This window comes from Cataglyphis hispanica, chromosome 7 (assembly GCF_021464435.1).
Source record: "Cataglyphis hispanica isolate Lineage 1 chromosome 7, ULB_Chis1_1.0, whole genome shotgun sequence".
Taxonomy (NCBI): Eukaryota; Metazoa; Arthropoda; class Insecta; order Hymenoptera; family Formicidae; genus Cataglyphis; species Cataglyphis hispanica.
The window spans coordinates 3,108,180-3,129,232 of NC_065960.1; the positions used below are offsets into that span (position 1 = coordinate 3,108,180).

Below are 21,053 nucleotides of genomic sequence, written 5' to 3' on the forward strand. Positions count from 1 at the left end.
TCTTCCTTTTTATCGACGCGTTATCAATTGATAAAGTAAACTATATTTACTTGTGATATATATATTCTTCAATCGTAAAGAGGATAAGAATATAAAGAATTTTGAAATAGTAAACATACTTTCTTCTTTACTTTTAATACATAGATTTCGAATTGATCTGTTATACTTGCACATGCAATATTTGTACAAATAATGATCAAAAGATTTCTTTTGTAATATATTACGATTTATAGAAGTGGTTGCAAAATGCTCTCTTTACCATCGTAAAAATATAGCTTAAACGAAATGACAAAACGGCGAAATACTTTTTGCGCACGAGAGATGATCGATTCCCGATGAGGGAATCGGATCCTGCACCGGAGTCGCACGACGAAACTGCATCGGAGCAGTCGCGCGCGCGTGGGTGACCTCAGATTACGTCACATCCGTCTCTTGCCGCATTATCAGACTGCCCACAGCCTTGTCATGCTGTTGAGATAATGGATCCATTCGCATGGATCACTATCCAGGATTGGACGTGCCCGGGACACTGGAAATAAATGCGTGCATAATGATAGCGACCATATTATTTCATCGTCGACGAGCAGAAGAGGGAACGGGGCTCGTTCGTGGTTTACCTGTCCTGTAATTCGAGAGAATCGGTCGTCTGTCGTTGCAAAATACTTCTTTCACTGATCGCTGACGAGAATAATTTATTTAAATAGTCCACCAGTATATCATATCGCGCGATCTCTTGATCACAGATGCAGATCCTTATCGCTTCTATATTCAATTGAGACAAATTCATATTTATATACCTCTTTCCCATTTACAAAAAGAAAATCTAGAGTAGATATATGATGTAAAATGATTTACGAGTATATTTTCGATAGAAGTAATCGAACTGTTGTCAGAGATTATTCTAGTACTTTATCACAAAAATACAATATATGATATTGCGAGGGAAACATCATACTGAATAGATATGGGTAGTAACGGAAGGGAATAATTTATCTCTGCAATATACTCTTTCTTACGAAACGCGATTTATGATACTTTATAAAAATTTGTACACTGTATCAAAATGATATTTACGTACAAACGCATCAATAAGCACAGGAGAGGATCTTTTTGATAAAAGATGTTTTGCAATGAAACATCGCGCTCTAGTTTTTGGTACAGCATCGCGAGACGCATGCCGAGGAGAATAATGGAAATGATGGCAATTTTCAGTAATCAGTGTCGTAGACTTGCGACATTTACGCCTTGCGTAAATGTAACTTTTTGTGGCAGTTAACATCCATATAGTTTCTCGAGGAAATTACAACCGCGACGTGATTTTACCATTTTACCTATCAGGCGTTAAAATCTCGCGTTAAATTCTCCCATAAAGACCATTTCATATTTTGTAATAGACATTTTTTAAAATTATGTTATGGATATTTTAATTATTTAAGTGCTGAAACAAATACAATAATTGCCTATTAATTTGATCTTCTTATTCTGACAATGATCCACACAATTGTTCTTAGACTAGTTCAGTTTTATCTTCTATTTTATTTTTATCAGAATGTGCATATCTTCTAAGAATCTTTAAGAAAGAAAATTGTTGCTAGTTTAATATTATCTCATATATTGATCTACCGATATCATGCCAAGTAATGATGTACAACTAATGTTTATTTTAACTGTTTAATGTTAGTTTGCGATATAATTATACTTAATATTTAATATTCATTAATGTAATATTTTTCATACGTACCTGTAATGCAATAGAATTTTTATAAAAGGCAATTGCGAACGAATGGATTGTTTTGTGAAATGCATATTTTTATATTAATATAATAAATATCTCTTTTTTTTATCTATTTTTATAACGTGATATAAAAATATTGACTCGAACATTTTGTAAGCAATGATTGGTGATATTATTTCTTAAAGTATTTGTGTCACAATTTAATAAGTTTTATCGTGCACTCTCATTAAATTTTTCGAAATATATTTTCAGAAATATTTAAAAATAAAATTTTTGACATGACGCGGGATGCAGCATCGAAATTTATTGTTCGAAATATATGTTTGACGGGGTATATTTAATCAACACAATACAAGTGTGCTGGAAACGTTGCTTGTTTCGTTTCAAATGTCGATTTATTTTTCATTTTATTTAATAATAAATTGTCTACAATTTGTCCTAAGTTAGTACGTCTTGGAGTTCTCGTGGGGGGTTCGCGAGAAAGCATAGATCATTCAATTAAAATGGGTATGAAGAGGTGAACAACGAGCATTTACAAAAGTGACAACGAAACGATTTAACGCACCGTGTACAAGTTTGACGGCGGATATAGTCGAGAGTGATATAAGCGAAAGTGAGGATAGACGGTACAGAAGAACGTTACATGTGTGTGTATAGAAGCATTCGATGTAGGGCGTGAGAAGGCTAACGATTACAAGTGTGGAAGTATATTCTGAAACGACTCAGCGAAAAATAAAAGTATGTAATAGAAAAAATATATAGGTGAATAAAAAAAATTTTTGCTTTCTCTATCTTTTCGAATTCAATTCGGCGCAACAAATATTATTAACGATATTACCAATGTACGATGATGGATAAGCGCTCGAAATGTCGTGCTTGGAGCTGCGACGATCTTGGAATTTTGCGAGAGAGCGCACTTAAATCGCGAAAAAAAAAAAAAATATTCGACAATATTACATCGCAAGAAAATATGATCTATCTCATAAAATTCTCAAACGAGAGAGTCGAAGCGTATGGATAATCGCAGATCCAAGCGAAACGCAGTACCCGAGAGCCATTGGTTGGATTTGACATGAACGTGCGTTTCGCGTCGACGGACATGATTTTATTCGACCGATATGATATTGTGGTAATTGGTAATGTACGTCACTGGCATATTTCATGTCAAATTATCATATCTTATATGTCATTCGACGCGTACCTCGAAGCAGTATCATCGCTATACTTTTTTACAATTTAAATGTGTCATCAAAAACGCTGAATATTTATTATTGCGGATGCGCTAGAGTATTTTCAAGGTTTTAAGTATTTTCAAGATTTTATTAGCGATCATGATTTAAACATGCGTGATCGCGAGAGAGATCTACAAACTATTAATTTTTTACGTACTTATCTAATACAAGTTTGCAAGTTATCGCCATCTGTCAAATGTTTTGTTTCTCGCATAGTAATAATAACTGCGCGATTGTATTATGCGGGATGGCGGAATATTTATAACTATCTATAGAATTTCTACTCGAACCCATTAATAAGCGAAATAAGCGCACGTTTCGGCTGCGAGTGGAAGCTGCACGATTCGCGTTGCCAAAATCTCCGGCAAACGTTCTGCTTCGAGGGGTCGCGAATTTCGCTCACGATTTTGAACAATGGATCATGTGGCCGACTGGCTTTCAGGTACATAACGAACGAAACATTTGAATTAATTAATCCACGGATCACGACGTTTCGCTCGCAATCTCGCGCGAGTTACACGCGTGTGGTTGGTGATAGCGCCGGCGAGGATACGAGGACGAGTAATCGCGAACGCAAACGGGCGCGATGACGGCAAACGTAAATCTACACGAAACGGTTGTGAAAAAGGAATTTGGAACGAACGAAACTATTGTGTGACGGGTGATGACGAAGTTCTTTTCTTTTTACACGAACGGATTCACGATTCAACCATATTATCCATAAACACGCCTTTCAAGCGAAACTGCCACATTTCATTCTAATCTTTCTTTCGCAAAATCACGATACACTTACATGATTTCCCTAGAATCATTTCTCTGTCATCGGACATGTTTCCAACATATTCGTCTTATCGTACGAGCCGAGCCATTTTTCTCGCCATATGATAGGCTCGAGGATAACGCGGAGGATCCGTCCAAGTTTCTTTCCCTAGATCTATCTCGCTTTTCTTACACTCTTTTTTTCATTTATTTTTTTTCTCGCTCGCTTTCATTTTCTCCGATACCTTTCATTCATTCGCACATTTATCGCGATCGTTCACACAATGTGACCTTTTGAGATCGTTGTATCCAACTATGATATATCTACACGTTACTTATACATCTATATATCGGTTGGATTTTCTCTTTCATACACGATTCTTTCTTTTGTTGCATCCATTCATTCGTTGAAGGGGGAGAGGGTGTATCTTTCGTGTACGATTACAAAGCGTTTTATTTTATCACCACTTTACCGAAAGCGTTTCCTCGGTGTCCACGATGCGCGTGGACGTATTGATCTGAGAAAAATTTTATTTATTCCCTTTATATCTTTCAGCATTACATGCATCTCACGCGCCCAATACGTTTATCGCTAATAACGATTTTTCGATTTTTCGCGATTTAAAGCGCCATGATGTGAAATCCTTCAATGTACCACCTCCCCCGCTTTATCGTAATATTTTTCCCGCGCGGATATAATAATTAATAAATACTCGCCGTGTTCGTCGCTCTCGTTGATTAATACGCTACACGCTACATCGTTTACGATTTATAATATCAATTAATTATCAAATTATTAATTCAACCATTAGAATTACTTTAGAATATTGGTACTCTTTCGCGTCACCTCCGTTATTTCGTAACTTTTTATCGTATTTTTTTTTTTTTTTTTTTTTTTTTTTCATTCTTTTGTTATATCTCTGCGTGACCGTGTGTATGTTACATTATGCTTTGTCTTGTTTCAACAACCACATTTGCTCGCGTTCTAACTCACTGTCGCTCGCACTCCGTTCATTCAGCCTCATCATTCTGCAACATTCATCTTCTCTCTCACGCAGGCACGCACGCATGCATATATGCGTATTTTAACGAAATTGTACAGAGCGTCCAGCCTCGATGTGGCATTCACGCCACTCTTTCTTACTCATCTTCTTCTTCTTCCTCTCGCCATTATGGTTCGTCGAAGTATAGTTGAATCGTGAGAGTGTAGGGCCCTTGCTAATATTTATAATAAATATGTATAATATGCGTACGTATATAAATAAGTGTTTGTACTATAAAGAAAGTAAAACGTCTGGGGTCGCGGGCCGGGCCGATCGCGATTCCACGCGGGGAGCTTTCACGGTCGCCCGTATATAGAGAGTTTAGAAAAAAAGGGAAAGAGGAACGCGAGTGCGCCGTCGGTCCCTCCTCATCGTGTGGACGTGTCCGCAAACACGTGGGACACGTTCTCGCGTTAGGTCGCGCAGCTCGACATTGATTAGCCCGTAGATTCGCCCGAAAACCCCCTCGATCGGCGATCGCCGGCCCCCGATTTCACGAGACTCGAGATGATCTGATGCGTTTGGTGAGAATTAGGTGGGTCTCGAAGAACGCCTCTCTCGTATTATTTTGTGTGTATTTGTGTGTATATGTATATATGTATGTATGAGTGTGTGCTGGCACGTATAAGTGCATATATTTATATGCTGTTGTCATGTGTGTGTGTGTGTGTGTGTGTGTGTGAGTGAGTGTGTACACATTTGCGTGTGTTTTATATAACTCCTTTTTCTCTCTCTCTCTAATAACACACACGAACTCCGGCGTGATCGGCGCGTGTGTGTGCACGCGCACGCCCTTTCCGGTTGAACGATGGTCGCGTGTCTCTCTCTATCGGTCGCTCTTCTCCACTTAAATATTTTAATTTTACTTATTTATATTCAACGTCAACGCTTCGCACGCGAAATGAATCGAACATACGGTCGGATTTTCTTTATTGGCAGTTTGTTGAGAGAAAGATTTTTCTTTTTTTTCGTATATGAGTTTCTTTAGTTTTTTTTTTTTTTTTTTTTTTTTCTTCTTCTTTCGTGTCCGATCGAGACGTCGTTCATCGAACGTGTTCGCATCGCTAATCTAATCGAAAAGGTCGACCGGTAGATTCCGGAATGCCAATAGGCGGTAATCAGCGTGACAGCACGCGTGATGTGAGCGTGCGCGTGCAATTGTCGGCCGAACGCGCATAGATTCATAGAACGTTATTCTTATTCTCGTTTTACGTTGCTTAAGAAAAATTATTGTGCCGATAATATGTTGGGTCGCTAGCGAAACCCTAAACAGGCAGTGCAGTACGAGTGAGTCCTTAAGCAATCTCGAGGCAAGCTTCGGCCTAATATCACGTTTCGAGTCCATTGCTCATCGATATAATTATTTATTTTGTGTGTGTGTGCGTGTGTATGTGTGTGTTTATGTATGTTGTGTATCTGTGTGGTAATTCTTCGATTATCTTACTTTTTTCTTTTTCTCTTTCGTTTTTAATTATTACTTACAAGTGTACGATTAAATTTAACCTTACATTTTCGTTTAAAAGGTATACGGAGCATGTACAGTGGTACAGTTTCTTTGGAGTATCATGCCGACGCATGTAACTATCTTTTCTTGCTTTCTTTCCTTTCCTTTCCCGCGTTTATCCCTTCTCTTCGATCTTTCGTCCCGATCGCGATGCGGACGACGTCTCGTTATACATACATATATTAGCATCCCTTTGAGCCAGCCGGGAGTGTATTTTCATCTTCTGCGCACTCTTCCTAGCTCTAGGACAGTTCCACTGAATAAAAAAAAAAGAAAAAAAAAAAAAAGAAAAGGAAATTTTCTCCCTTTATTTTCGTCCTTGTGTAAACTTGTCAGTATGTTTCTCTACATTATTATATAGTAACGTTAAAAATCACGGTCCTCTAAACCGGACGTAGGCGCGGTTGGTGTACGCGGGATATGACCAATAATAATCGGATTCGCGAACGTTTTCGTTTACGCACTTCGTTTATATATTATCGTCCCAGCGCGATCGATGTCGCGGAGCGTCGCTGGGTAAATGATATCGAGATTATTTCCCCCGAAGAATATATATGCTCGACGGTCCACTTAATTGGTAAACGGGCGAGACTCCGAAGGGATTATCGTCTTATAACGTACGATTCTACTACGTCGCTCCTGTCTCGTGGTCGTGCGAAACTTATGTATCCTGAGCTGATGCTTATAACAGCCTTCTTTCGTAGATGGATGTCCAGCTACTAGAATTGACTTAAACTCCTCTCATGCGGAATCATGTGTGATGATGATCCTCGTTGTGCTGCGATGGTTGGTCTTCGGTGATGATCACATCGTCGTCATGGTAGATAAAAGCCAGTATCAAAATCTTTATAATCGCGATTTTAATCTAGCTTTCTGCGTTCATTCTCGATTTTAATCTAGCTTTCTCTCATCCAACTTTTAAAGTGTTACCATCGTCTCATGTCTACTCTTGTCTCGCATCTCATTCACATCACGTCTTAGATTGTTTCTTCTTCCGTAGTGACCACTGCTCTGGCACCATCATATCTACTATATTGTACAGCTTGAATTAAGCTAACGTAACGTTGTCTCCATCGTGTATTTAACTCTTACGCGAATGCTACTATCCTGATCATTTTAGCTCATTGACAATTTCGATCATAGATTGATTGATTATGAAAAATCTGTTTCGACTTCTTCACTACCTCAACACGCGCTTTCCAAATGCGCGCTCTGCTTTCTTCTCGCCTGTCGCTGACGAAACTGATGAAACTCCGCCTTCATCGCTTGCACTCTGGCTTCAATGTTTTCCCTGCTGTACCTCGGCGCTTGATGATGTACCGTGTGCGCCTGATGGATGTGGGGAACGTGAATGGCGTGGATCTGATGCATCGGCGGTCTCTCCTCCCGCGTAGGCGTCGAGGCCGACGTTGGCGTCGGCGTACACGACACTGGATCGAACTCGTAATGGCCGTCGACGCTGCCGGCGTCCACGGCGTTTTGTATGTGCGTATGACCCACCTTGGCCTGATGATCCTGAAGCTCGAGCCAGCGACCCACCAGGGGCGGCGGGGGCGGCCTGTAGGGTGGCGGTCGCCACTCGGCAACTGTGCTGCCGCTCCTCGAGCTTTGGTTCTGCTGCGAGGTGTTCTTACTGCCGAAGCCCGAGCTGCTCGACCTACTCTCGGGCGAAGTTTCCAGATCGGGCGAAGCCGCGAGCTCCGGCGCCGATCGAGCGTGCCTGGCGTGCCTCGGTGGCAGCCTCGCTCTTGGTCGTCCGGCTGGTTGCGGCGGTGATGATGTCGCCAATGGTTGAACCGGCACGAACCGTCTAGATTCGGCGTGAATCGCCTTAAGCGACGGTAACTCTTGGCTGTATCGCTGGTGCACGCTACGGAGCTGTAGATAGCCGGGCGGCGTAGGGAAGGAACGTTCGCCGGAGGATGGTTGCTTGACGGAGCTGAGATCACTGAAATACAGCGGGGTCCAGGGCACCTGGGCTCCGCTCGGCGAACTGGCTAGAAATCTGGGCGACGCGATTGCGCAGGCGGTAACGGGCGGTATCCTCGCCAGGGAGTTGATCGCGCCGTGATGATAAGCCGACGGTAGGGGACCTATCGATACGCCGCTGCCATCGGATCTCAAGCTGAGCTGGCTGATGCCGACCAGCGGGCGTCGCCACGATGACTTGAGCCGTTGCTTCGGTAGGAAACCGCCATCGTCGCTGCTGGAGACATCCAGGATGCTGTTATTGGCCGAGCTGAGAACCGAGTCCGCAACGACGAAGCGGCCGTCGGCCGCCCGGGAGATCTTGCCCAACGGACGACAGCGGCACGAGTCCGGCGTATCCGGACTCAGGATCTCCTTCAGGAGGCTTAAACCTGGTACTCGGCTTTTTCTAGGTCTACGGGTAGGACAGAAGAAGCGTTAGAGCGATCGCGGCGGTGGAGGTCGGTAAATACGGTCCGATCGAGATCGTCGGAGGAAATCTCGGCCCAAAATCCGTACAGGATTCGTCGCCTATTTTATAGAATACTGAAATTTCACTCAATGAATATATTATAGTTTTCGCAAATTTAAGCGTGCATAAAATAGTATGAAAGCAAAGAGACACACAATAGTGATTATTACATGTTACATTATTGCGAATATTATGTTTGATATAAAAATGGAAACTTTATTTAATTTAATCCAACATATATTCAGGTGTTTTCTGCGACATTCGGAAATTTCAGTATTTGTTTTGTACATGTATATTATTTATAAAGCATCGTTTTTCCATGGAAGCATTCTTGTTTAATTAAATATCTCATCGAGATAAATGCTTTTGAGAATATTCTTCCTCCGACGTAGTCCATCGGCCGCTCGGTACAGCAAATACGTGCAACATGAACGACAAAAAACACGCAACGTTAACGAACAAAAGTTAAATAAAGTATTAGAACAAGTGTAACGTAAATGCCAATGTTCAAGTTAAATATATGGCAAGATAATTATCAATATAATTAATTATACTTGTACGTATAATAACGAATAACGGATGCAGGCAGGGAAGGCATGCTCATGCGCATTCCGGTGCACGAGTGGTCGGGCGTGACGTGGGTTGTGGATGGTTTCGGCAGTGAGTGGATCTTTTTTTTTTCTCTCTTTAACTTTTGCATCAAACGAATCTTATGTATTCTTCTCTTGTATATATATTTTTTCTCTTTTTACTCGAACAAAATTTTGTTTCTTTATCATAGATCTCTTTTTTTTTTTGCACGATTTTCTGTACTTTTTTAAACTTTGATCAGTGAATATATATGTAGCAATTGTGAATTTTGGTGCTCCGAAACTCGTCACCTTTTCTCCTCCTTCGGGTCCGGCAGCAAGGAAAGATGGGGGAGAGAGAATATGTTGTAACACAACGATTACATTCACAAAAAACAATATATCGTGGCGATAATAATAAGAAATATAACGCTAAATAACCGAACGTTACTTCTAGGCGGTGGTGTTAGGGAGTAAATAGATAAATAGTGTCGTATGGATATAAGTGAAGACGCGGTTTCATTGTTATGGCACACATCCGATTAATCGGATTCAATACCAGAAGTAGAAAAAAATCTTACACGATACATATATTTTTTCTTTGTTTAAAAGGTATTTTATTACAAAGATACAATGAAATATGTGGAAAGATATGACACAAATATATAAATGGCTAGTCGAGTGCTTCGTAATAAAGAGATTAATATGAGAATATCATTTTTTTTTTTTATAAAATAATTCTCAAGAGTAACGCAGCGAGCAATAAAAATCGATTGAATGAAACAATTAAGTTTTTCTCAAGTCATACAACTCTTGTTTCTCGAGGAAGCTCTCGACCTTGCGAAGAAAATAGAAAGACGCAAGAAAAATATATGATATATCAAAATAAATTCAAAAGTGTTGAGAGAAATTAGGTGATAATAAGAGATTAGATTTATGGAAGGGAGGATTTAAAAATGTGTAAATATATTGATTCGAGTTGGACCGAATAGGTTAATGCAAGGACGACGTTATCGTGAACGATTAACAGGTAGATACGACAATGGTAGATGTATATATGACGGATGCAAGAGTTTTCGCGCGGCCGCAACGAGCGCGGCTTACCTATCTCCGCCCTGCTTATTGCTGAGTGTTCGCGTGTAAGCGTGAGCGTGTCTGTTTATTGGTCGTCTAGAATCGACAGACTGGAAACAATCAAATAACACAAGAAGCTTGAATTAGAGCTTCGACGCCGGCCGCAATAATTGTTGCGGTTCTACGCGCTGTTTATGCGCCGCTGAAAAACTTGGTGCAGCACGAATCGAAATTTTTGTTCGATTCCTCTGACAAATGTTCTCCTTTGTAACGACCAATTGTTGTTGAAAAACTGCTTTTCGTGTTTGACAGAGAAAAAGTGATACTTGTGTCGCATGCGATTTGTGTATGGAGAGAGAGAGAGAGAGAGAGAGAGAGAGAGAGAGAGAGAGCATTGTACTAGATAATACTGTGAAAGTAGCATGTAAGATTGATTAATATTGTGATGTGATGAAATAAGATTAATAATGTGAGATATAGCATATTATGGTAAGCCCGGTATCAATGAAATGTGTACTTAGAAATTTTTCAACGATTGTTAATATAGCTTTTGTGTCTTTAATTAAAAAGACATTGCAAACATCATTAAACAACATGCATTAAATCGGAATGAAATAGTCTAGAAGTTTTTATAGCAAGCTACTGGATAATTTTTGTAATAAATATTTTGAACAATAAATGTTACTTTTGAAAATTTTGATAGTTGAATAAATTTATACAGTTATACGATACGCGAAATAATGCGAATACACCAGTAACTTTCTACTATTTTTTTATGAAATGAATTTTAATGAATGCTAAGAAGATATATTTATTAGAAAGAGAAATTTTTGCGATATAAATAGTAAAATAATAATACAAATTGTTATAAGGAAACTCGATGGTTATTCTATAAATAAATACAAATTAATTTTCCTTTTGAGAGAGAAATTATTTCGAGAGAAATATTGTAGCTCGAGAGATAAAATTGAATAATATTTATTGAATGTATAACACATCGAGTCACCGTAAATTTATCTGCCATTTAATAATTAATTGAAAATGGTAAAGTGATAGGTGAAAGCATTAGTGAAAATCAAGCGATACACCAATGATTTGTACTGAATGAGTAACAGAACGCATTAACGGAATAGTATACCTTTTACTATCATATTTTTAATAATAATCTGAAAGATAGTAACAATTAAAATGTATAGAAGAGAAATCAGAAATTTGTGACATATTCTGAAAAATATTGCAGTTATATCAAATTTTGTTATAAAAATTAAATTATACAAATGAGAGATTAAATTTAGATATTACTAAAGATATAAATTTAAAAAGTTTGGCTATTGAGAATTGTAGAATATGAATACAAATATGATAAAGATTAATATGATAAAATTGATAGATTAATATGATATGATAAAATATGACAATAATGATATATAAAAAGATATTAAGCACACATGTGACATGAGATAAAAAAAGTTTAGAAATTTTTTGCAGGCGCGAAAAGGAACGACGATAAATTCTTTGGATTATTCAATGGGCGCAACCTATATGAAAATGTCAGTATTTGTACAGAAATAATAATTCATGTAAATGTTTTTCATTTAAAAAATATTGGGAGCAATATAGGATAATTACAGTATTTCACAGATTAAAGTTATTCTGCGGAATGGCCGCGTGAATGGTTATTACGTAACTCTCAAACACATATTGCGCTTTATGTGCAAATTAGTAATTACCGTTTAATAATGAAAAAGTAAATTAAGCACAAAGATAATGAGTTAAACGCTTTATAATTTTTTAAAGGAAAGAAATTTTGCACAAAGATATCATAAAATGCGATTCACGGAGCAGCAATAAAGCAAAGAATAAAACAGAGGAATAGATTGAGTCAAAGTATAAGTAATGTAATAATTTACGCGCACGAATAATAATAAATTCTGAATAAAATAAAGAAATATATATGCACGTAATAAAAAGGAGCGATGAAACGACTAAAGTGTAATAAAAAAGTAAAGGAAAAGCATATATAACCGTGTTACTCCCGGTTCATCTCGAAGCTCATGAAAAACAAAACGTGAAAGAAACAACGTAAATTTATTTATATGCAGGTGATAGTGAGTGTATGCATAGAACGAGGTGTCGCGGCTCTTTTGTGCGGAGAGATCGGCGGAAAAGAAATGAAAAGAAAAAGAAAAAGAAAAAATAATACCGCCTTGATCCCTTATCTATGTACTCCCTAAGGCCGCCGAACGAAGATATTAGGGTACTGACTGGATGTTACTAGTGTGAACTCCTAGCTGTTTTGCCTGTATTGCAGATCTCATCTACAGTCATGACAATCATCCTAAGTAGTAGTAGATAGTAGTAGGTGGTATATTAGTAGGTCCTAGCAGGTAACATTGCAGAGCTGTAGTCTCGCATAGTAGTAGCAGTAGTGGTAGTAGAGTAGCGGTAGTACTAGTAGTAATGGGCATGTCCCACCGGCAATTGGCGTTCGCTCGCTCGATCGACCGAGATGGATCGACGACGATTGATGGAGAATTGTGAAATCGATCTGACAGATTCGTTCGATCGATCGACGGACCGCTCGGTACAACGTGTTTATACACACACAAACACATATACGTATACCGTCGGCGGGAGCTTATTTTCGTGGTTTTCGGGAGCAACCGTGGTCTCGGGTACGTAGTGATGGTAGTAATAGCGGTAGTAGCGGTAATAGTAGCGGTAATAGGTAGTGGTAGTAGTAGTAGCAGTAGTAGTAGTAGTAGTAGTAGTAAATAGTAGTAGTGGTAGTACTTGATTTCTTTCTGTGTGGCTAGCGGAGGTTAGGCTTACTGTTCCGCCTCTCTATGATAAACACGCTCTCGTAATCTCGATTATCGAGGTGGAGTGCGTGATGGTCACGATCACGATTCGGGGGGGCCTGCTCGTGGACCGGCTCCGAGGTGGCAGTGGCGGGGGTGGTTACTTGCGTAGGAAGTGGTGATTGATGAAGAGGTTGTGGTGGTGGTGGTGGTAGTTGCGGATTCAACGGGCTGCAACGGGTCAGCGTCGAGACTGACTCGCCGCACGCGTTTAGATTTGTCGACCTACAGAAAACACAGAGAGAGAGGAGGACAAGAGACGCCCACGATTTTTCTTATCGTCTTTGTTTTTTTTTCTTTTTTTTTCTTTTTATTTTTTATTCTTTTTGTCGCAATAACTGCCTCGGCTTTGTCCCGTCAGCGGTTACCGTTTCGCGCGAGAATTGTTTTAGGGTCGAAGACACAAAATGAAAGAAGCAAAGAGAGATAGAGAGAAAGGTAGCGGGGAAAATTTCTTCTTTGATGATGCGACGATCGATTGACTCTACTATCCGTCGTACCTTTTCCTTTCAATTCTTTTCTCTCCTGCCTTTTGATCGACAACGTTCGCGGAGTGGCATCCCGCCCCCTTCCTCTCTAGACTCTCTCGACCCTTGATGTCATTCTTTAGCTGCCGTCGGCTCTCTTCTGATCCTTGCTCTGATCGCGATCTCGGTGCTTACCACCGAAATTATTTCAAGTCCGTATTCGTGGTCGATCTTTCGGACAATCGAACTGGGCAATAAGCTCCGTCGAGATAAGCACGCGAGTGCAATTATCACGAGCAAAAACAACGCAGAACCAGCACATGGAACAAAATTACGTTACTTGTAATCCTTAACTTACTTTAACTTCCTTAAGTTTTTCGTGGTTAAACGAAACTCTCGTTATACCGTAAAAGTTAGTGTAATGTCTCGTGACTCCGACGCTGTCGAAGCATTAGGAAATTGCAATCGTTGCTTCTACTCGACGCACTGTCTGGACCACGAATGCGGGCCTTGCAAAGAAAAAAAAAAAAAGAATTCTTGGCAGTGGCTGAACCGTCCAGCCCGTTCTGGATATATACGTGTAGGTATAAACGTGCAATATCGATCTCTCTCGGCATAAGTCACGAGAAATACGCCCGCGCGTTTTTTTAGTGAAGAAAAAAAAATTCGACCAATGGTTCAGCTTATCATGAGGGTGATGATGACGGAGGATGATGATTGCGATGTTGATACTTCGAAGGATTGTTTGTTGGAGATGATAGAACTGTTACACGCAAGGCAATATTAAGAAAGATTATTGACAGTTGTTTCCATAAACACATTTAAATATATATTTATAACAAAACAAAATGGGCTAATAAGTGTATAATTGCTGATCGCAAAAAAAGACAACGATTAATACCCGTACATATCAAGTACAAAAGCGCATGCTCGATCGCAAATTAGAATATGATATGGTAGTTGAAAACAGAGCGTCATTGTTGCATAATTATTGACGTAAGTATTGGCTTATAATTACATATGTGTGCGGTTCATTTTGGAATGGCTTCGCAATCAGCTTCAAACCTACGAGAAAATCTGAATTAGATATTAGATACGATTAAACTCGGTTTCCATAGAATTTGTAGCTTGCAAAGTCCGCGACTTTCTTCATTAAAGAATGAATGTGACACGTTGCCTATGCGTGTAAGGATGATTTACGGAGTAAAAAAGGATTGGATTAACCGATGGAACTTTTGCTAGCACCCTCACGATAAGCGCTGCGATACAGGTACACATAGGAAGTAGTGTAATTCGGTACACACACATACAACAGTTACAGTAATACTCGAGAGAAACTGAACGGTGCGGCTGATAAAATGATGACAATGAAAATGACTGGATTGCGAATGAATCGTTCTAAAAAGTCGACGCGGATTCTCAGGATCAGTCAAAAGGCAAAAAAGAGACGCGTATAAGTAAAGAAATAAGTAACGAGTATGTACCAAAAAATTCCGGAAAATTAAAGGTCTTACGATCCAGAAGAGGCATCACTGCAGTCGTATTGTGGACTTTTGGATGCCGCGATGAAAATCATAATAGTCACAACTGAGTACTTTATCCGCTACTACACGTGCAGTCCGTTTTGGCGTGAAATCGCAAAGAGCCGAAACACGTTACGACATGTGGCTCGTTTTTTTTTTTTTTTTCTTTTTATATGTCGAAAAAGTATGTTGTAAAGTACGCACAAGTACCTTGCCTTTCGTAAATTTTCTCGATGTGTCTAGATATCTATAATAAATCGTACGAATCACGGCGATCCGAATCGAGCAGCTCGTGTCTCACGTAAAATCAAATTACGTGATTTTTCAATTGTGTTAAAAAAATCCAATATATCTCCTCCATTCGAAAAAAATTAATAAATTATTAAGTACTTTTATCACTTAATTTTTTAAATTGAAACTGTAATTGAAATCGCTGTTCGATCCCGGTTCGTATAATTGTAGAGAATATTTACCGTATCGTGTACACGCGCGACATTTTCTCTCGTTATTCTTCGTATCGTACATCTCCTGCATCGCTCGAAAAACGAGTTTCGATGCAGAAAACGAATTGATTGTCACACGCGCAAACGAATCGTCGGGCGTCAGCTGATTCAAGCCACAACGAGATCTGACTCGATCCGAATCGGAACGGAATCGCACAGAACGAGCTCGATTCTTTCATTCATGCCTAACGGATACGTGCACGCATGCACGCACGCGTGGTGTTACGCGTGGGAGTGTGCGTAAATTACTTATCGATTATCGAAAGATTATTTCTCCAACCTCGTCCAAAATACCTCTGCTGCTGCGGTTTAGTCTGCCGGTTTAATTTGCTACGAGATATACATCTAGAAGCTCATAGTGTTATGTATGGCGCAAGTAGATCAAAAGAGGTCTGTCGTTTCTTATTTCCTTAATCCCCCTATTTCAAATGATAGTGCTTGTCCTTTGTCAAGGCGGATCGAGTTGACGGTAGGAGAGAGAATTTCTCTCCATACTGTCTGTCTCTCCGTAAGTTTCATCACGGTCATACATCTTTGTAAATGTGTTGATGTACGACACACAACGGTACATCATTGTTATTTCCAATTGGTCCGTAAAATAATCGAATAATTATCATTAATTTTAGAAATAATCGAAGTGACGATTTTGAAAAAAAAAAAAAGTTATTAAAATTAGCTGAAAAGTAATAGTTGACATAAGAGCGATAGGAAGTAAATGTAAATTTTGATATATCTGGGACACAATTATAAATATATAAATGTATATATGCGGAATATCGCGTAAATGTTCGAGTATCTGTTGGCTAGAAGAGATTTTACTCGTGAGAGGTTTCATAAATGCTTGCTGTGCTTCGGTCGCCTATTGCTCGTAAAAAGGGGTGGAGTGGACTTAATCGCTAGCTCTGTCTAAGCCTAAGTGATATATGTTTCTTTGAAATCGCATCTGCACTTTGTGTGTCACGTTCGTCGATCTTTGATGTCTGAACGAGCTGCTTTATCTTAATCAGAGACGAGGACCGTCGATGCTTTATTAAGACGACACCGTGATATCGTTTTCCAATCGCGTTGTCCATCAAAATATTGTCTCTTGGAAAATTACTGATTATCGAATTTTATATGGATAACTGTGTGTTATAACGATAAATTAACTTGTTAGAAAATATTATTATAACTGAAAATGCTTACATAATTTTTGGAATATTTTATTTTGAATTTTATATATTTTTGCAAATTTTATGCAATTAGCGGAACAAAGTTTGTAGTGCAGCTGCGATCTCCTCGGTCTACTTGTCTTTTGATCGGAGCTTTTACAGCTCCAAAGTATCGTGATTCAAGATTCTGTGGAATTTAAGAGGATAATGGTGTTTCGAATGGTAGACACTCACTTTTTCAAAGGCACTGTTCCCTGGGGCCCCTGCCCTGCGCCGTTCCTAACATCGGTGACCCGGCAGGCCACCATATTATACGCTGAAAGCAGTTCTACAATGTTACATAATTATGTTAAATATCAATGTGTTCAGTTTCACAAGTGCATGCCCGACGCCTGCGTTACCAGATCGTTAGCCGTCTCGTTGATCAGTTCTGGGCACTAATATGCAAACGATACGTTCACAATTATAATATGAACATTTTCGGTAAAATCTAAAGAATAAGCGGGCCCAGAACGGATCAAAAATCTAAGAAATAACTTATGATTTGCACAAAATGACTTACGTTTTTGTGAAAATTCCACTTCGTTCCGGGAGCATGTAGCGTACGAGTTATAATTTTTCTGTAGTTGAATAAATTAATACAGTAAAATTATAAACGCGCGCAAAACATTTCAATTATATGTTTGCCGTTAATTATATTAGACTTTGCGTTGTCTCTCGTGCGTTATCAGTCGACGCAGAGACGACACAACCAGGAGCACAGGTGCAGGCAAATTGCTGGCAAAATAGTGTCGATACGACGATAACGCCACGGGGCGTTCATACCTTTCTCCTGTTTTCGTCTCTTCCGTTTATTGCATATCTTCACCGCGCATATGCTAAGGATGATGGCGACGAGGAAGAAGAGGATACCGCCTACGACGCCCGCGGTGATCGCTTTGTGCTTGACGCGAGCCGGCACGGGAAACTTCACCTGTTCGCTCGCACCGTAATTCGTAGCCGAATTGGCGAACACTTGGAAATAGTAGGTCCTACCACCGACCAGGTTCTTCACTGTGGACGTTTATGTTAAACGGGAAAATTATATGAAAGCCATATACTCGAAAATTGATAATTGAAATGTTGGTCTATGAATTATTCGGAATTACTCGTATTTCGTTGACGCCTGCCCCGCTAGTAAAAAACTTTATGCAAAATAATTGCTTTGCGATCAATGAGGGAAAAAGAGAAAGACACAATAGTATCTCACCTAAATAACTGGTCTCCTCGGGTCGTATTTGGCCCTTGTTGAGCGTTTTCCAAGGTCCGTCCGTCTTGTACTTGATAGTGTAATATTGGATAAGATGGCTACGTTCCATAGGAGGTTGCCAGGTTATCAGGAAACCGTTGCTGATTTCCGTCACCGTGAGGTTCCGGGGAGTACCTGGCTTTGGTCCTGGCCATAACGATCGGAAACAATATAACATTGTACACATTAAACTTATTTTTGTTATTTGCCTGTAATGTGATTTTATGACTTTATTGTTTAATATATATTTTATACTATATCACGATTGAAATAATTTTCAACAATAAAACGGATAAAGAATTAAAAAAATTAATCTCTGCCATATACACGAAATAAAAGATCGACGTGGAGGAAAAATCTCTTTGGCGTCAGTAAATAAATGTTGCTGTCGTAATTCCGAAATAATTCCAGTGACGCACCGGGTTGCAACGCCAGCGAAAAGCTTTTTTGATGGAAACGTTAACGCCATTCCGACCGCAGCGACATTTTCGCATCTATCAAATCCATCGGTATTCGCACTATCGAGAGTTGTACGTCTGACTTTTTTCATCATCGCGTATCTGGGTTAGCTGCGATACATCGCTTAAAAAAAAATTCCTTGCTTTGACTGATACTTGCAAATACGCTGATATAAGCACGAATGAATCATAACTATGTTTAGATAGCAATAATATTAAATATTTCTCACTTTTTGTATGCATCTTCGTAGTATGATGAGGGATGTCCTGATAAATTAAAATCGATAGGTTGCTTCGAGATTTCTTGAAACGGATAAGCCAACGTTGCATTTATAGTAATAAAATATGTCTGTATAATATTATATTCGCAATATACATAAAAAATAAGAATAAATTTAATAAAATAAAACTTTATATATATATATATCCTTTATCATACGGTGTTCTTTAAATTGAATACGAAAAGCCAGTAGGTCGGAATGAAACGACTATTGGTGCAACTTCTTAATTGGATTAGCCAGACATGAGGTCAGCTTCTTTCATCACTTCTTACGCGCATATAATGTTACGACCTAATTGCTTCCGGCGTACGCGCGTTAACCTTATTAATGTTCTCCGAGCATGGCACTATTTCTTCTAGGTAATAAATAGTGCGACTTTGCATTAAAATAGCTTGTTCGTAAAAAAAATGTGGAAATATTATCAAGAAAACGACTGGCACAGCGCGAAATAATTCGCATGGAGAGGTATGAATATTTTATTTAACTCTCGCCGTATTATTTCTGATGCATCGTCATATTCTGATTCATCCAATCATGGGTTTATTCCGGCAAAGCAAATATTCCACTCTATTTTCTCGTTTCCCCCTTATCGATCTAATGGCCACAGTTCTGGAAAATATCTCGGTGGAATTTACAAAATTGACGGAGATTACTTCGGTGTTGTGTTGCGAATCGCGGTCGGAAAGCGTAAAAACTGTTTCAGGATTGTTTGCTTTGTTGATTACGCAAACCGCACAGGCCGGTAAATTTCCTTGGTTTACAATCAGACAGAATAGCCTAGTATCGAGAATGGTTTTACGTTCGTTTAAAACACTGACGAATTTATCAAAGTCCGCGTATTTATCCTACATCGGCGATTTGAACGAAGCAATTCTTAGCGTCATTCAAATTGATCAACATACCGTGAAGCTGACAAGATTGAACCATGCTTTCGAGATCAAAGGAAAGCGCTCGAAATTCTCGTGGGACATTGTGTATATAGAGTATAGTGAATCGATTTGCGAACGCAGTGACAAAAAAGACAAGGTCGAGACAAAGTTATTCTCGTCGAAAAATTCGTCGTTATTATATAGATTGAATAGATATTGCGAAGTAAACGCACTAGTGCAGAGAGTTTCGAAAGTTAAATAGATTTTTTTTCCTAATGGTTTTTCGCCACGTCACCGCATAGACAATATGAGAAGATTGGATATAGCCGGAAAATATAGGCGGCTCGTTGGTTTGGCCACGAGATTGCAAAATTAGCGGCTCTTGTATTGTTTTTATTCCCTTTTTCCCTGCTCTTCCACAAACTGCCCATTACGAGCGCTTTCTCTCGCTTCTATCGATCTATAACGAACTTTTTTATATTTTATTATTTTTGTGTAAAAATAACATGGGCGCTATTTCTGTGGAGGAATGCGCGTATACATTTTCAGGGATTTTATTTATAAAAACTTTGTTAAAAATTTCAATACACAAACAAACGTTATGTAATATTAGATAAAGCGATGTTAAAATTCTATTATAAAAAAATACGAATTACAATATAAAATTTTATATCACGTCGATATAATTATATATATAAAAATAAAATACAACTGTTTTAAATCAAAATTTTATTTTTTTTTTTTATCTGATTTATATCACTATACCCCATCTTTCTCAGCAATTCAAATATGATTGAAACTTGACGCGCGCGAGAGAAGTACAACTAGAACTTTCTTGGGTTTATTCAACTCTAAAGCGGAGTAGATTGTTTGGAACCGTCTCGTACGTGCAAAATGTATGATGTTATTTCCTGCTCTTCCTCTTGGAATACCTCTCCTCGTTGTAGCTCTCTCCGGTGTGGCGCAGCTAAGAGGATTTCATTTTTATTTTCCTCTGTATCTTTCTCGCATCGTTGTACAGCGAACTGGGTATACGTGAGCGAGCGTGGATGCGCGTGAACATACGCGTTTCTTTTTCATTGCCCTCTTTCTCATTCGTGCCATTTGACACTTATTTTCACGTTCACCATAGCAGATAATGATGGTTAATCTTCTCGCGCGAGAGCTTCCACCTTAAAAAGGTGGATTTTTGAGCTCTTGCCATCTCTTTGTAGAGCAGAGGATTTTTAATTAAATGCGCGACGAGACAGACAATTGCATATGTCATCATGCATGCATGTCGAATGTAAATAATCC

At 39.0% G+C, this 21,053-nt stretch overlaps 1 protein-coding gene across 20 annotated transcripts in view; it reads right to left on the minus strand.

The window, feature by feature from the left end:
- Positions 1-4,590: 4,590 nt before the first annotated feature.
- LOC126850734 (protein turtle) overlaps positions 4,591-21,053 on the minus strand; it is a 208,725-nt gene continuing 192,262 nt past the window's right edge. For 17 of the 20 annotated variants that reach the window (XM_050594005.1, XM_050594010.1, XM_050594008.1 and 14 more), the window contains 4 exons: positions 18,111-18,296; positions 17,687-17,914; positions 17,096-17,189; positions 4,591-8,656 (listed from right to left, as the gene is read on the minus strand). In XM_050594005.1, coding sequence (XP_050449962.1) covers positions 7,459-8,656; positions 17,096-17,189; positions 17,687-17,914; positions 18,111-18,296 — 1,706 coding nt within the window. In that variant the 3' untranslated portion in view covers positions 4,591-7,458. Of the gene's footprint in view, positions 8,657-13,188; positions 13,443-17,095; positions 17,190-17,686; positions 17,915-18,110; positions 18,297-21,053 lie in introns of all 20 variants that reach the window. The other 3 variants (XM_050594018.1, XM_050594017.1, XM_050594009.1) reach the window with 3 other exon arrangements.